The sequence below is a fragment of the Orcinus orca genome, chromosome 19 (genome assembly GCF_937001465.1).
Source record: "Orcinus orca chromosome 19, mOrcOrc1.1, whole genome shotgun sequence".
NCBI classification, from domain to species: domain Eukaryota; kingdom Metazoa; phylum Chordata; class Mammalia; order Artiodactyla; family Delphinidae; genus Orcinus; species Orcinus orca.
Window position 1 is genome coordinate 20,505,752 of NC_064577.1, and position 16,174 is coordinate 20,521,925.

The window sequence follows — 16,174 nt, forward strand, 5'->3', positions numbered from 1 at the left end:
AGACAGGCAGACTCCACAGGGCTGTGATCTCCATGGGCCTGTGTCCACCCACAGACCCAGAGGCTGAGCCGGTTGTCTTTTCCTGAGCAGCATCTCCACCTCCCTGGGCTTCCTGGGCATTGTCTGGGCCCCGGGTAATTTGAGCCAAGCAGGGTGGTCCACCTTGGGACCTACATGGTATAAGGATCTGGGATTGCCCTGGGGATAAAGCTCTTCCCGCACAGCTGTCCCGCTGGGCTGAAATGCACCCCACAGCCTGCCGTCTTCAGGGGCTGTGCCTCTGAAGGCCCCCAGGCAGCACACCCACAGACCCACGGAATGGCGGAGGTGCTCCTGCCTGCTCTAAGCCTCTCTGAGTACTACCAGGTGCCAAACAAAGGATCTTCGTTTTTGTTTTTTTAATTAATCAATTAATTAATTTGGCTGCGTTGGGTCTTAGATGCGGCATGTGGGATCTTCTTGCGGCACGTGGGCTTCTCTCTAGTTGTAGTGCACAGGCTTCAGGGTGCGTGGGCTCAGTAGTTGTGGCACATGGGCTCTCTAGTTGTGGTGCATGGGCTCTAGAGTGCAGGCTTAGTTGCCCCACGGCATGTGGGATCTTAGTTCCCTGACCAGGGATCAAACTCGCGTCCCCTGCTTTGGAAGGCGGACTCTTATTAACCACTGGACCACCAGGGAAGCCCCCAAACAAAGGATCTTTGGGTCCTCACCTCTCCCCTGGGACTCGGCCCTGCCTGAATGTCTAGTCGAGGGCAGGGGTTGGTGCCAGTGGTGCCCGGGTAATGAGCTCGGCACTTCAGAATCCACTTGGATTGCCAGGGCGTCCACGTGTGGGTTGGCACAGTGTAGGGTAAGAGGGAAATGTGTCCACTTAGCAGACGGTAGCCGGCGTCTTTCAGAAGTAGATTAGTGGAGGTTGATAGGAAAGAGTCATTTTTGCAGATGTTCGTCCAAGGATGTTCATTTTTTATAGTGATCAAGAATTCGGGTGTGTTTGGAAAGGGAGGTGAAAAATTAAGCTAAATACTAAACTAGCTTAGTTGACAGTTCAAACCAGAGCAGAACCTTTTAGCTTAGATCGGGACGGCCCCTCCCAAACCTGGACTTCAGAGTCAAAGCAGCTCAGGGCACAGGCGGATGCGTGCTGGGATCTGTGTGTTCTTGGCTTCACGGTATCCACAGGGTGGGTGCTGTCTTGGGAAGGGAGCAGATAGGTTTTTAAATATGCGGAGTTGAGGGCTTGGGAGGTGGACGAGGGCTTATGATTGAAGGCTGCAGGCTTGTTCGTGGGCGCTGTGCACTTACGTCGCAGCCCCTTCCTCCCCCAGAAGCTGCCGTGCTTCTCACATCGTCGTCCTGGGGGCCCGGGGGCATCCCGAGGCGGCATGTGCGCTGCTGCTCCGCCATAGCTCCTCCTCAGCGTCCCTGTAGCCCCGTGTCTCCCCTCTTGGCTGCTGCCCTGGGCCCAGGGCCGTGGAGGGTGGGAATGAGGAAGGGAGGGGCAGTTGTAGAAGGAACGGATGTTTCCTAAGCGTGGACCCCGCATGGTAGCGCTCGCCACGCTGCCGTGGGCTCCTGATTGGTCCGGCTGACGCAGCTCGCCAGTGGCACTTGGTGGGCACAGGCCATAGTGCAGTGGGGCCTCCACTCTGCGGCCTGAGTCTGCGTGCACTTGGCAGAGGGCTGCCTCCCCTGCCGTGAGTCGCCCAGGCATCCGGAGGCCTGTGGCCGTGGAGGAGCCTGTCCAGGGAGCAGTGTAAGGATCGATCGGTACGGCTCCGTTTTCCTTTTAAGAAAAGTGTTTAGAAGAACTTTCCTAGTTTCACGAATATCAGGAATTGAAAATGATATCGGCTGGTATTAAGTTCCTCAAGACAGATTTCTGCAGGAGGCTTGGGGCCTCCTTCACACTTCAGGAGCTGGTCCTCAGCCTGCCTGGGCGACGCGCGTCTGCGCCCCGCCGCCCGCTCGCATCCGTGCAGAGAGGAGACTGGTTCCACCACGCTGAACGGTCCACACGGGGCGCAGGGCCTGGGGAGACACTGATGGGCTCAGAGCTGAGGTCCGCGCGAGAGATCTGGGCTCTGTGTCAGACTTGGGGGAGGAGGCTTGGTGAGTCCCTGGCGTCCTCCCACGTCGTCACTGATTTATCTGGTTTGTTCTTCCAGAAAGAGTCTGCTGAGGGCGAGGATCATGGACTTCATCACCTCCACGGCCACCGTGCCCCTGCTGTTGGGCTGCGTGGGCGTCTTCAGCCTCTGCAAGCTGCTGCAGTGGCTGCGCACGAGAGCCTACGTCCGGAACGCCGTGGTGGTCATTACCGGCGCCACGTCGGGCCTGGGCCGAGGTGGGTGGTGGGGCAGTGCTGGGCGGGGGGCAGCGGTGTGGGTGCAGGCACATGAGGCGGGCTGGCAGCTGGGCAGCAAGGGTGGCACTGCCCTTGGTCCAGATAGAGACAGAGAGCTTAAGCGCAGTGAGAGACGGCCCTGACCTACGGCACCAGGGCCGGAGGCGGAAGCAGGGAGGGGGCCGCGTGTGCACGTGGGGCAGCCTCAGCGCCGGTCGGTGTGGAAACAGGCATTTGTATGTGGAGACTTTCAAAAATGGACACTAACTTAGGGCCAAACAAAACGTTCCTTTCCCTGGGTTCAGCGAGCATCCCAGGTTTGTGGCTTTGGTGTCACCTCCAGCTTGCTGTCCCCTCACGGGGCCGTGCCTGCAGCCGTGCCCTGGCACCTTGGCAGGTGGGGACGGGATCAGTGAGGCCTCAGCTGTTCCTCAGCTAGGTTCTCCAGTTGAGCTCAGATCTAACCTAGTGACCACGTGGAGCTTCTGGGTCCCAGGCCCACCCCACACGCCTGTGCCAACCATGGCAGTGTACCAGGGCAGGTGCAGGTGTGTCAGCTTCCGCACATGCTCCGCGCCACCTCTGCACGCCCCCCATGCTCACTCAGTTCCATGGAACGAGGCCGAGAGGCGCCCTGAGTTGGGGTACACTCAGCGCCCCTGCGTCTCCTGGCCGGTGAGAGTACAGCCAGTGTGGCCCTGGGCCACGTGCTGGCCCCTAGGCCAGGTGCTGGAACAGACGGATGTGAGGCAGGGTCCCTTCCCTCTGGGAGCCCATGGTCTGTGCAGAGAGGAAGGACTTCTCTCCGTGTGTTGCCCTTTCAGGACGGGTGTTCACAGTGGGCTGGCAGGGGAGGCACCTAGGTGCGTGCTGGCTTGGGCTCATCTCCCTGAGTCCTCATAGCTGACGCTCAGCGAAGGTGCGACTTGCCCTGGGACTTCTAGGCAGGAGCGCGAAGCCAGGACTCAAGCCCTTGTCTTGTCTCCCTGGGGGAGGGGGCAGGGTGGGCCGTGAGCATGGGTCACGCAGGGGCTGCTGGCACTCGAGAGCTACGGGAACACGGAGGAGCAGATGGGGAGTGGCGTGCAGGCGGCCAGGGGACCTGGGCAGAGTGCGGGGAGCAGGGGTCCGTGCGTGCACCAGCATGGCGTTCAGGTGAGCTCTCGGGGTGACCCAGGGTCTGCCATCAGATCTCCAGGCCCCAAGCCATAGCCGGCCTCTGACCTTACTCAGCTGCTAAATATAGGGTGTCAGCAGCCGCTGCTCCACCACAGAGAGAAGTGTTTTTTTTTTAATGTCCTTGAAGTGTGTCAGGGGGTTGGCTGTGAGGGAAAGGCACACTGTGGCGCCGATGCGCACACGCGTGACGGAGATGCTGTTCTCTCTCCATCCACGCTTCCTCCTGTGACACCAGGGCTGGGAAGGGGATGGAAGACACAAAGCCCGCGTGTCTGTGTGCGTCCGTGCTCTTCCCACCATCTCCTAGATTCCATCGGAGGGCCAGGAGGGCGTGTATCCCTCCCCCTCTGGCTGTCTCAGTACAAACACCCCTCAGCGACTGCCCAGGAGGCGTGGGGAGGAGACCCCGGCCACCCTCATGGCTCTGCCCAGCCTGTAGGCCGCCCTGGAGGCCTGGGTGACGTGCTGAGTGTTTGGACAAATCTCGTGTTTCTCCTGCCTTGTCTCCTGGCTTGTCCTTGTGGACTGGCAGGACACTGGGTGAAGGGACACGTCTCGGTCCCGAGGCCATGAGCCTAGTGGACTTATAAGCTGGTAGTGCTGGTGGCTGGGGACCGGCTGGCAGCCCAAGATAAATGTATTCCTTTTTCTTTCCACCCTCTCGCCTCTATCAGCTTTTTCAAGAAATGAAAATGGAATTTTCTCAGCCTGTTGGCATTTCTGTCATTCTCTACACGACCTCTAATTTCCTCCCTTGGCTTTCCTTGGGAAGCAAAGCTTAAGCAGAACGCGGGTGGCCAGTTTCCAGAGCTGTTCAGACACTTCACTGAATGTCCATCGTGGTGGCCAGGTCGGGACAAAATGGGGCGAGGAAGCCAGCAGGGCTTTGGGCGTGATAGGAAACGGGCCTCAGGAGCGCCTGCCCCCAGCCCCACCCCCGAGGAGGCTCCGCAGGGCAGGTGGGATGGGGACCGTGACCCAGGCAGACCCCGGGGCCAGAGCGGGGGCTGTGGCTCCGTCCGGGTTTGTGCCCTCGGTCAGGGTGAGCTTCAAAGAAGACAACACCGCACGCCTGGAAGTGCACCAGTTTAGTTGAGTTGAACCTCCTTCCAGAAGGCTCCATCTGGGTCAGGCTGGGAGGCGCCGGCCCCGGGATAGCAAGTGACGCTGCAGGAGGCGCCGCGTCTGGAAAGAAGGCTTTGCCGCCAGGGAGCCTCCTCCCTCCTGCCCTGAGGGACGCTGGCATTCTCCCTGCTTCGCTTTCGCTTTCGCGGCGTGGGTGGTGGAAGGACCCCGTCTGGACCCCAGAGCCTCCTCCCTTCCTGGATCCCTGACCCTCCGGTGGGCTCCTGGGGCCAGCCTTGCCCTCCTAGCGGCCCGCGGCACCAAGACTCCGCTTGACCAGCCGGCCCCTGAGACTCAGTCTGGGCCCCGGGGGTGGCCGCATGGTCAGCTGGGGCCGCACACACCTGCTCTTGGGCACCTGAGGGAGACTAGGCCTCTAGTGAGGACAGACCGTGCCCCTTTAAGCCCCACGTTTCCATTCTCACTAAAAGCCAGTCTTTGGAACATTTTAAGAGGGCAGCTTAGAAGCACAACGCAGCCCTTGTGCAGTGCTTTCTCTCCTCGCGGTGCTGGCCCGGCCGCTGTAACCCGCTCAGTCCTAGCGCTGCTGACCTGCGCCTGCAGAAGAGGGAAGTGGGGACCAAGAGGTCGAAACTTCCCACGTCACAGGGCCGTCAGGGCTGGGGTCTGAGTCGGACACAGGAGGTCTCGCTCGTGTCAGTCCTCTTGACCGCAGGGCTGTGCGGCTCTCCGCGGGCTGTTAGCTTCGGGGCACCAAGCGCTCGGCTGTGTTTGGGGGCAGGACGAGAGGACCTCAGCCCCTGCTTCTTCCCTCTCCCTGCCCCTCCTGTCGTGGCCTTGGGAGTCACACGTGACCCTGGCTGGCCTAGTCCTAGTGATGCCGCCCCACCAGGGCCGACCTGGTCCCTCCCAAGGATTTGGACACCAGAGCTTGGAGGGAACAGGCCAAGGGCACCCTTGTCTGGCCGGGGAGTGGTGTCCACGGGAACGCAGCGCTGTCTGCCGCCCCGCCCCCATCTGGTGGAGAGGCCAGGCTGGGAATGCAGTGGGGAAGGGACCTGCTAGCATTCAGAGAGCTTGATTCCTGCTGCCCAGGACCCTGGGCCACCACCACTCCTGTCCTTCGCATCTGAACCATTCAGCTCCTTCCCTGAATTCCTGAGCTACCCTGGAATCCTCCTGATAAATCCTCTTTTTGCTTTGCCCCGGGTGACTTGAGTCCCTTTTCTTGCCACCAAAGAATATTGACTAAGAGAGGTGCCCAGATAGTTCTGGACTCCCGCCATGGCCTTCATCATTTGTCACCTGGATGCTGTAGTGACTCAGAGGAACCCCCAGCAGGAGGGAACCTTTTAAAATGATGCCACCCTTGGACTTCCCTGGCGGCGCAGAATCCTCCTGCCGATGCAGGGGACACGCATTCAGGCTCTGGTCCGGGAAGATGCCACATGCCGTGGAGCAACTAAGCCCGAGAGCCACAACTACTGAGCCCGCATGCCACAACTACTAGAGCCCGTGCTCCGCACCAAGAGAAGCCACTGCCATGAGAAGCCCGTGCACCGCAATGAAGAGTAGCCCCCGCGCGCCGCAACTACAGAAAGCCCGCGCGCAGCAACGAAGACCCAACGCAGCCAAAAACAACTGACGCCACCCTTAATGCCGCCCTGCTGTGCGTGCGCTCGGCATACTTTAGCTCTTTAACCTCCTCGCAAGGCTGTCAGCCTCCCCACGTCCTGTCCCCGCTGCGTGTGTCCACGAACCCTCGGGCCTCTGTACTCTCGGGAGGAACAGCCTGCAGGCTTCAGGCCTCGGGGGAGCCTCTCCGCCCCTCTCACCAGAGTCCTGGGTCCCCTGTGCATACACAGAACCACAGAAGCAGCCCCGGCAGGTACGTGCCTGCTGCGTTGAGGTGACGGCATCCCCGAGCTGGCGCTGCCTGACCGTTGGGCACATCCCTTGCCTCACTGAGCTCCTCGCCATGAAAGTGGGGATACTGCTCGCAGGGTGGATCAGAGCTAAAGGTTATGCTGGAAAGTTCTGAGCCTGGTACCTAACAGTCTGTCCCCCAGCTGCTGCCTTCCTCCTGCTTGTGGACGTCTGTCACAGCCCCGAACGTGGGCTCTGCAGTGGTGACAGCAGAGCTCCCTGTGCCGGGTCCCTAACCCTGCCCCACAGCCTTCCACGGCGGGCCGGTGCCGATGGCTGGGGAGCAGGTAGCCCTATGGTCTGGGGCTGGGGAGCTGGGAGCTGAGCTGATGGTGAAGGCCTGGGCCTCCCCAGCTGCCACGCTGCTTTCTTCTTCCTCTAGAATGTGCCAGAGTTTTCCATGCTGCCGGTGCCAAGCTGGTGCTCTGTGGCCGGAACGCCGAGGCCCTGGAGGAGCTCACCCGAGAACTTGCTGCTTCCCGGGCTACCGAGGTGAGCCCAGGGGTGGTTTTCGTGGGGAAGAGGTGCAGCCCTGGTCGGCCAGCTGGGCTCAAATCCACCACTTCCGCAGTGCCGCGAGTTTAGGGAGGCCCCTCTGTGAGTGCCTTCTTCCTCCCCCATGTCTCCGCTAATACCTGTTCACCTCTTGGCGGTGGTAGCCGGGAGACTGGCGATGACTTTTAACATTTTAAGTCAAGATGACATTTAACATTTCTTTCCCAGTTGAGGTGCCTTTTATCCTTTTTCTTGTCTAACGGCTCCGATTAGAACAAGCTCTGCTGAATAGCTGCAGTGAAAGCAGACATCCTTGTCTTGTTCTGGAGCACAGTGGAACACTTTCAGTCTTACACCACTGGACGTGATGTTAGTTGTAAGTTTTTCATAAATACCTTGGGGGAATTTCCCCTCTGTTCCTGGTTTTCTGAGAGTTTTTATCATGAAAGGGTGTTGAATTATGTCAGATCTCTTTTCTGCGTCAATTGAGATGCTTACGTGGCCCTTCCCCCTTCGTTCTATTAATGTGGTGGGTTACACTGATTGATTTCCTCACGGTAAACTACCCTTGCCTTGCTAGGATAAATTTAGCCTGTTCATGATGAATAATCCTCTTAATATGCTGTTGAATTTGATTGGTTAGTATTCTGTTGAGGATTTTACCATCGATATCCATAAAGGAATTTGGTCTGTAATTTTCTTGTGGTGTCTTTATCTGGCCTTGGTATCAGAGTAATGCTGGCCTCACAGAATGAATCAGTGTTTTCTCCTCTTCGGGTTTTTTTTGTTTTTTTGTTTTCTAAATATTTATTTATTTATTAGGCTGCGCCAGATCTTACTTGTGTAAATGCGGGATCTGTTGTTGCATTGCACGGGCTCCAGAGTGTGCAGGCTTAGTTGCTCCGTGGCATGTGGGATCTTAGTTCCCTGACTAGGGATCAGAACGCGTCCCCTGCACTGGAAGGCAGATTCTTAACCACTGGACCACAAGGGAAGTCCCTCCTCTTCAGTTTTTTGGAAGAGTATAAGTATTGGTGTTAATTCTTCTTTAAAATTTGATAAAGTTCACCAGTGAATCTGGTTCAGGATATTTTTTGTTGGGAGGTTTTAGGTTACTGATTCAATTTCTACCCGTCACATGTCTGCTGAGATTTTGTTTCTTCTTGACTCAGTTTAGGTAATTTGTGTGTTTCCAGGAATTTCTCCATTTCTTCTAGGTTATCTAATTTGTTGGCATACAGTTGTTCATAGTATTCTTTTATAATCTTTTTTATCTATGTAAGGTCCCACTTTCAGTTCTAATTTTAGTTACTTGCACCTTTTCTTTTTTCTTTGGTCTAGCTAACGGTTTCTCAATTTTGTTGATCTTTTCAGAACACCAACTTGTGATTTCATTCATTTTCTTTGTTTTCTATTCTCTCTATATATATCTTTGTTTTTAAATATTTTATTTATTTATTTATTTGGCTGCGCCAAGTCTTTAGTTGAGGCACTCGGGATCTTTATTGCCGTGTGTGGAATCTTTAGTTGCAGCATGTGGGATCTAGTTCCCTGACCAGGGATCGAACCCGGGCCCCCTGCATTGGGAGTGTGGAGTCTTAACCACTGGACCACCAGGGAAGTCCCCTATATTTTGTTTATCTTCTTTCTAATCTGCTTTCCTTCTTCTGCTAGCTTTGAGTTTAGTTTGCTCTGTTTTCCTAAGATGCAAAGATATATTAAAGATATGTTATTGAGGGGCTTCCCTAGTGGCACAGTGGTTGAGAGTCCGCCTGCCGGGTTCGTGCCCCGGTCCGGGAAGATCCCACATGCCGTGGAGCAGCTGGGCCCATGAGCCATGGCCGCTGAGCCTGCGCGTCCGGAACCTGTGCTCCACAACGGGAGAGGCCACAACAGTGAGAGGCCCGTGTACCGCAAAAAAAAAAAAAAGACATCATATAGTTAGGTGTTTTTTTTTTTTTAATTGCCAATCAGTCTTTGGATTAAAGGGTTTAAACTATTTACATTTAAAGTAATTACTATTTAGGAGGGACTTCTGCCGTTTCGCTATTTTTTTTCTTTATGTCTTGTAGCTTTTTTGTCTCTCATTTCCTGCATTACTCTCTTGTGTTTAGTTGATTTTTTTTGAGTGAAATGCTTTGATTCCCTTCTCATTTCCTTACATGTATATTTTATAGCTATTTTCTATGTGATTATCATGGAGATTACATTGAATATCCTGCAATTGTAACAATCTAATTAGAACTTATACCAACTTAATGTCAATAGCACACAGAAACTCCACTCTGTCCTCCCCCATTTCTGCTATTCATGTCATAGATTACATCTTTATACATTGTTTGCCCAGTAACATAGATTAATAAGTTTTAAAATGCATTTGTCAAATTATGTAGAAAATAAAGAGTAGAGTTACAATCCAAAGTTACAATACTACTAGCTTTTATAATTCCCCATGTATTTATTTTCCTGGAGATCTTTATTTCTTCAAATGGCTTTGAATTACACTGTATAGCTTCCTTTCATTTCAAACCTGAAGGACCTCATTTAGCACTTCTTACAGGGCATGTCTAGTGGTAACAAACTCCTTCAGCTTTTATTTTTATGGGAACTTTAATTTCTCCCTCATTTTTGACATTATAGAACACAGATATAGAATTCTTTGTTGACATTTTTCTTCTTTCAGCACTTTGAATATATCGACCCACTGTCTTCAGGCCTCCAAGGTTTCTAATGAGAAATCAGCTGATAGTAAGGATTTCTTTTATGTGAGGAGTAGTTTTTCTCTTGTAGTTTTCAGATTCTGTCACTTGGCTGTGATTGTGATGTGTCATAGTGCGGGTCTCTGAGTTTATCCTACTTGGTGTTGAACTTCTTGGATGTGTAGATTCATGTCCTTCATTAAATTTGGGACTTTTTCAGCAGTTATTTCTTCCAGTGTTTTCTCTGCCCCTTTCTCTCTCTCTCCTCCTCCTCAGATTCCTACTAGGAGTGTGTTGGTCCACTTGGTGGTGTCCCACAGATCCCTTAGGCTCTGCTCACTTTTCTTCATTTTTCTTGTTCTCAGATTTGAGAATTTCAGTTGTCCCCTCTTCAGGTTCATGGATTCTCTCTTCTCCTTGCCCAGATCTGCCTTTGGACCCCTGTAGTGTATTTTTCATTTCAGTTATTGTACTTTTGAGCTCCAGAATTTTTTAATAATTTCTGTTTCTAGTGATATTCTCATTTTGTTATACATGAGTTTCCTGCCTTTGTCCACATCTTCCTTTAGCACTTTGAATATCTTTAAGACAGTTGTTTTAGTCAGTTCATTGTCTGGGCTTCCTGAGGAATGTTTTTCTGGGGATTTATCTACATTTTTGAATACCAGAAGGCAAGTGCAACTCCATTAAACCTACTGGAAGCCACTTCAGCAGGTGGTGGTTAAAAGAGTGCAGGCTGCTTCCATGCTGCAGCTCGGCGATCAGAACAGCATCCACCATCAGAATGCAGTCCTGATATGTGGAAGACAAGGTCCTTATTGTCTACCTTGGCTCCTTCAAGCTGCAAGAGAAATGTGGGTTGCCTTTCCCACAGCTGCCCACCACAGGGGTGGGGCCACCATGGAGCTAATGGTTGAAATTGGCCAAAATTGTCTATACTTTGCCAGCCGAGCACTCCCCTGGAAGCTTCAAGCGTTCAAACAGACTTCAGAGTCATGACGTCATTTCACTCCAGAGAGTTGCCGCCAGTGCAGCTGTCCAGGCAGAGGGAGGGCTCCAGGCACTTCCGTCTCCGTGCTCCCTCTGACTCCATCCCCTCCCTCATCTTCTTAGATTCTGTGACAGCCCCTGAGTTAGACTGCTTGGCTAGTCATTCTCTTCAATTACAGAATTTGTCTGTCTCCCCCACAAGACTGCGTGCTTTAGGAAGACAGAAGCACGTCTGTCTTGCTTTCTGCCATGTCCCCAGTGTTGAGCATATAGGGGCATATAAAAATGTTTTGTGGGGCTTCCCTTGTGGCTCAGTGGTTGGGAGTCCGCCTGCTGATGCAGGGGACGCGGGTTCGTGCCCCGGTCCGGGAGGATCCCACATGCCGCGGAGCCGCTGGGCCCGTGAGCCATGGTCGCTGAGCCTGCGTGTCTGGAGCCTGTGTGTCTGGAGCCTGTGCTCCGCAACGGGAGAGGCCACAGCAGTGAGAGGCCCGTGTACCGCAAACAAACAAACAAAAACTGTTTTGTGACTGAAGAATGAAACTGATTTGGCCTGAGAAGGATAGCAGCTCTGTGACGTCGGACAGGTCAGTGCCAGGCTGGCACAGGGCGGCAAGGGGAGCCATGCTTCCATCATACGTGACCCCTGCCCCATGGCATTTACAGCCAGTTAAGGAGAAAGGCTGCCCAGGTGAGGTATGAGCAGGGCTGGCAGGCTCCTCCAGGTCACATTCTTCAGAGGAGTGTTGTGACCTGTCCCTTCACAGCCAGGCCCTCCCAGCACTGAGAAGCAGGGCCTGGGGCTCCCACGCCCGTCGCTCTGAAGCTACGTTTGGCTTCTGTTGTTCTTGCCCAGGTGCAGACTCACAAGCCTTACATGGTGACCTTCGACCTCACGGACCCTGGGGCCATAGTGGGGGCCGCTGCAGAGATCCTGCAGTGCTTTGGCTATGTGGATGTGCTCATCAACAACGCCGGGATCAGCTACCGCGGCACCATTGTGGACACCAGCCTGGACGTGGACAAGAGAGTCATGGAGACAAACTACTTTGGTCCGGTTGCTCTGACGAAAGGTAATGGTCTTGGGTGAAAAGGAAGATGAGCACAGGTACGTCGGCATTCTTTGTATTTCCCTTGGTTCCTTCTTCCTAGACCTGGCCTGTCCCATCCCTTTGACCCTGGAGTCAGTGGTGTCCTTACAGCCTGGGTGTTGGCTTTTCTGGGCTTATATTTGCATTTTCTTCCACTGCTTTATGGTCTTACATCGAGATGTTTTCCTCAGCAACAGCCTCATCTGCACAGTGTTGGCTCCACGTCTTTCCACTGTGTCTGCACACCTACAGAGTGGGGCGTTCTGACGTCCAGCCACGGTTCTCACTCCAGGGAGAGGCCTTCCCTCCCCTCCTGGGCGCAGGGGGCTAAGAGTTCCAGTAAACAGTCCCCCCCCCCACCCAGGCTCTCAGCATGAGCTGCAGTGACCTCTCCCCTCTCCCCACAGCGCTCCTGCCCTCTATGATCAGAAGGCGCCAGGGCCACGTTGTCGCCATCAGCAGTATCCAGGGCAAAATCAGCGTTCCCTTCCGATCCGCGTGTGAGTACTTCCTTCTCCTTCCCACGTTCCCTTTACTGTTTTCTCCCTGTTATAAAAACAACACGTTCACTGTCCAGAATTCAGACGTTAGAGAAACACTCAGCACGGAACGTGCAGGGACGTCATCAGCGTGTGCTCCTGAGCAGAGGCCTGGGCTCAGCCCCAGCTCTGCTCCTCGTGCCACCTGTGGCCCCCGTGCTGTGCCCCCCGAGTGTCGGCCCCCAGGTGCTGCCCCACCGCCACTTCACCGCATGTGCCTCCAGAATTCTTCTACATGGGATCGAATGTGCAAAACCGGGGCACGTTATATGTAGCTTTGTGGTTCGCTCATTCCATTTGACAGTGTCTTTCTGCATCAGCACATGTGGATTTACCTAGTTCCTTTAAGTGGATACACAGTCATTAATCGAATGGATGTGGCATAATTTCCTTAGTAGTTTTCGTGACACGTGAGGATTTGCGTCCTCCCTTCAGTCGGTGACCAGTAGCAGTGACGTGCTGTGTACAGCATCCTTCAGCATTTTTATCTCTGGGCTCTCATGGGAGGGTTTCAGTAAGGTTAGTTCCAAAAAGTGGACATAGGACCAAAAAATTAACGCTGCCAGCTTGACTTCCGTCCCAACTCTCACCTCCCTGCGTGAGTGGCTACGACCGAATGTTGAGACTGCGCCATCACGAGCACCAGCAAGCAGATTCTACTTTTGTTAAAGGATTTGAAAGGTGATTTCACAAACTGTCCTGGGAACTGCATTCTTTGCTCCACCGTCTGCAAGGAAACACTCAGCTGTAACAGTCTCCCCCTCTCCAGATGCTCAACGTAGCCACGGGAAGGGAGGGGAGGGGCGAAGCTGCCCCCACACTGTGAAAGGACGGCCACGCACACCCAGCTGGACGACTGGGAACCACCTGCCAGCCCGAACGCAGCGCAGCCATCCTCCTGGTGCTGTGTGTCTGGGTCAGCCGTGGGACTCGTCTGAGCCCGCACTGCCCCCTCCGCGGCCGTGCTCAAGACAACGTGAGACACCCGCCGTATCGTGCTTGTTTCTGGGGCGGTTATCCCTGTGCCAGTTCTCTGTTTCACTTCGCTGGCACAGGACAGCCTCCTGAGGAATAGATATGCAGGCATCACATGTGACAGAGCAGATGAGGCAATAATAGGGAAAAGGGTATACAGGGTAAAGGAGTTCTTTGTAAAGTGTTCTTGTACTGAATTATTTCCAAACTTCACTTGGATTTAGTCCCACTGAGTTTTGTCCTCCCCTTGGCTGTGACTGTGTAGGTCACACTTGGTTGTTCTGGGTGCTTTATAACCACCAGGCCGGACGAGGCGGTGCCTCCTGGGCATGTCGGCCAACCCAGCGGGCAGCAGTCTCCCCACTCGTGAAGTGGGGGTGGCTTCGGGTACCTCTCGGGGCTGTTGTGAGGCCGAGTGGGAGGATCCAGGATGTGTGTAGAGCACGTGGGGCCCTGGGGACCACAGTCACGGCCTTTAGGTTAGCACAGCCTGGCCGAGGACCTACATGCAGCCCGAGAGGCGTGGAGACCGGGCGTCCTCTCGGGCCTCGGCCTGGGCCGTGCCTCTGGAATCACGGCTGGTGGGAGCGTGTCTCGAGCCACCCGCCCGCAGAGCGTTCGTTCGGCCAGGCCGCCCCCCAGAGGCTCTGCAGAGTCTGGGCGCTGCTGGGCTGCTCACAGGACCTACAGTTACGTGGCTGATGGATGCGCTTTCCTCAGGCTCGAACGTGTGGGCTCCAAGTCCGGAAACCGTCAGTGGAGATGCTGTTTCCCAGGAGTGCCATCGGAGGGCTCCGCTGTCCCCTCAGAGCACCTGACGCTGTGCAGAGAGGCTGTTGCTGGGGAGCGGAGGGGGCCCGGACAGCTCTTCCAGATGAAAGGCCATCCTGTGGAAGCTGTCAGGCAAAAGACGTGAGAAGGCCAGATGTGGGTTTGTACACACGCTCCTGCACGTGCAGGGAGCCTCCCTGGACGCACTGTTGCAGTGTGGCCTGTGACCACGAGGGGCATGGCAGCTGCCCCGTCTGTCCCCCGCTGGAGAGAGCTACGTGCAGGAATGACACGGAAACAGGCACAGCGTGAGGCCGTGTCCGCACAAATATGACTTCTGTGTCGCACCCCGTGTAGGTACCTGGTTGATGTGAGAAATGAATGCTGAGAAACCGGCAGCCTGGCTCCCTCTGGGGAACCGTACTGGAAGGCACGAGGAGGACTTTCACTTGGTTACTTTATTTCCTCCTGAACTATTTGAATATTTTACCCAGTAGGCATTAAGTGTTTTTTTTTTTAAACTTTTAATTTAGATTAATTTCACACTTAAACCTTGCAGGAACAGTACAAAGAACACCCTATGCACCCTTCCTATACATCCCCAGTGGTTCACGTTTGACCATGTGCGCTGTGTCATGTTGTGTGTGAGCGTACCTGTAGGTCAGTGTATCGTGTACAGTGTTTTCCCTGAACCACACGAGAGCAGGAGACCTGACACCCCTGCGCCTGTCCAGGGCCCAGGCTGGGCGCCTCTGACTCAGGGAACGAATGCGTCCCCGCCCCTCACTCACCTGCCTCTCTGGCCACCGACCTTTGCAGACGCGGCCTCCAAACACGCGACCCAGGCCTTCTTCGACTGTCTGCGGGCCGAGGTGGAGCAGCATGACATCGAGGTGACCGTCATCAGCCCCGGATACATCCACACCAACCTCTCCCTCAACGCCGTCACGGCCGACGGGTCCAAGTACGGAGGTTAGGCCCTGGTGTCGCTTTTCTTCTATGCAAAGCTACCTGATGATTCTGTGGTCGTTTTCATTTTCTTTCAGAAAATAAGTTTAAAACTAAACCACTTGACATGTGGGTGTTGGTCGTATATACTGAAGACTGACCTCACTCGGCATGAACCCGAGCTCAGTGAGTCTCTCGTTTCATTTCAGTGATGGACAAGACCACGGCCCAGGGCCGAAGCCCCTCGCAGGTGGCCCGAGACGTGCTGGCTGCCGTGGGGAAGAAAAAGAAGGACGTGGTCCTGGCCGATGTGGCGCCTTCCCTGGCTGTTTACCTGCGCACTCTGGCTCCCAGGCTCTTCTTCAGCCTCATGGCCTCCCGGGCCAGGAAGGAGCAGAAACCCAAGCATTGCTAGTGCCTGTCCGGGCAGGTGGCGCGGCAGCACCGCTGCTCCACAGGGACAGGTGTGTTTGCGTGGACTGTACTGGATTCTTGCCTCATGGCGGGGGTGGGGAGGGAGTCATGCCTCTCTCGCAGACCCCCAGCCTGTCCTGCTGGAGGAGGACAGGCTTCCTCCGGGGGGAGGGGTAAAATGCAGCTGGATCTAAACTCTAGGACGTGAAGTAAAGGGTTGAGCTGTGGAGCTGTGATCCCTGAGGGCAGGCAGAACCACGCCTCCTTTGAATTCGGGTCTTGAGATCAGAAGACTTCCTGTCATCTGACCCAGTTCTCGTATTTGACTCACCTAGCGCTGGGGGCTTGGGGAGAAGGCTGCTGCCGCCTTCACGCCGTTCACGGGGTCCCCCAGCATCTTGTTCAGCGCGGCCAACAGTCAGCATGTGGCTGGCTTCTCGACGTGTCCCATCGTTCCGTGTGCTGGAGCCGCCTATCTGCACCTGGCTTGTTTCTGGTGACAGCTTCTGCTCAGCTGCCCCAAGGTGGCCACAGCTGGTCCCTCTCCAGCTGCCTTACCCATGAATCTGATCTGCAGGCAGATCACAGGCTCCCTTTCCAAATCTGGCCTATTACAGAAACACCTCCCAGTCCCACCCAGCAGGCTCAGGAGGGTGGTGGGCACTGCACGGTCAAGATAGGTCTGTTTAGGATCACTGCCAGTTTACCCTTGTT

General features: G+C 54.8%; 1 protein-coding gene and 1 long non-coding RNA gene across 5 annotated transcripts in view; one reads left to right on the plus strand and one right to left on the minus strand.

Moving 5' to 3' along the window:
• Nucleotides 1-15,687, plus strand: part of DHRS7B (dehydrogenase/reductase 7B) — a 33,290-nt gene extending 17,603 nt beyond the window's left edge. The window contains exons 1-7 of one of the 4 annotated variants that reach the window (XM_033422636.2): nucleotides 2,375-6,500; nucleotides 6,921-7,030; nucleotides 7,262-7,409; nucleotides 11,579-11,795; nucleotides 12,221-12,313; nucleotides 14,918-15,062; nucleotides 15,256-15,687. In XM_033422636.2, the coding sequence (XP_033278527.1) occupies nucleotides 7,401-7,409; nucleotides 11,579-11,795; nucleotides 12,221-12,313; nucleotides 14,918-15,062; nucleotides 15,256-15,637 (846 nt within the window). In that variant the 5' untranslated portion in view covers nucleotides 2,375-6,500; nucleotides 6,921-7,030; nucleotides 7,262-7,400 and the 3' untranslated portion in view covers nucleotides 15,638-15,687. Of the gene's footprint in view, nucleotides 1-2,168; nucleotides 2,348-2,374; nucleotides 6,501-6,920; nucleotides 7,031-7,261; nucleotides 7,410-11,578; nucleotides 11,796-12,220; nucleotides 12,314-14,917; nucleotides 15,071-15,255 lie in introns of those variants that run through there. The other 3 variants (XM_033422634.2, XM_033422635.2, XM_049702137.1) reach the window with 3 other exon arrangements.
• Nucleotides 14,096-15,045, minus strand: LOC125962109 (uncharacterized). The gene is made up of 2 exons (XR_007473531.1): nucleotides 14,910-15,045; nucleotides 14,096-14,223 (listed from the first exon to the last, which is right to left on the minus strand). It is a non-coding gene; the product is annotated as an uncharacterized LOC125962109 (long non-coding RNA).
• Nucleotides 15,688-16,174: the final 487 nt, after the last annotated feature.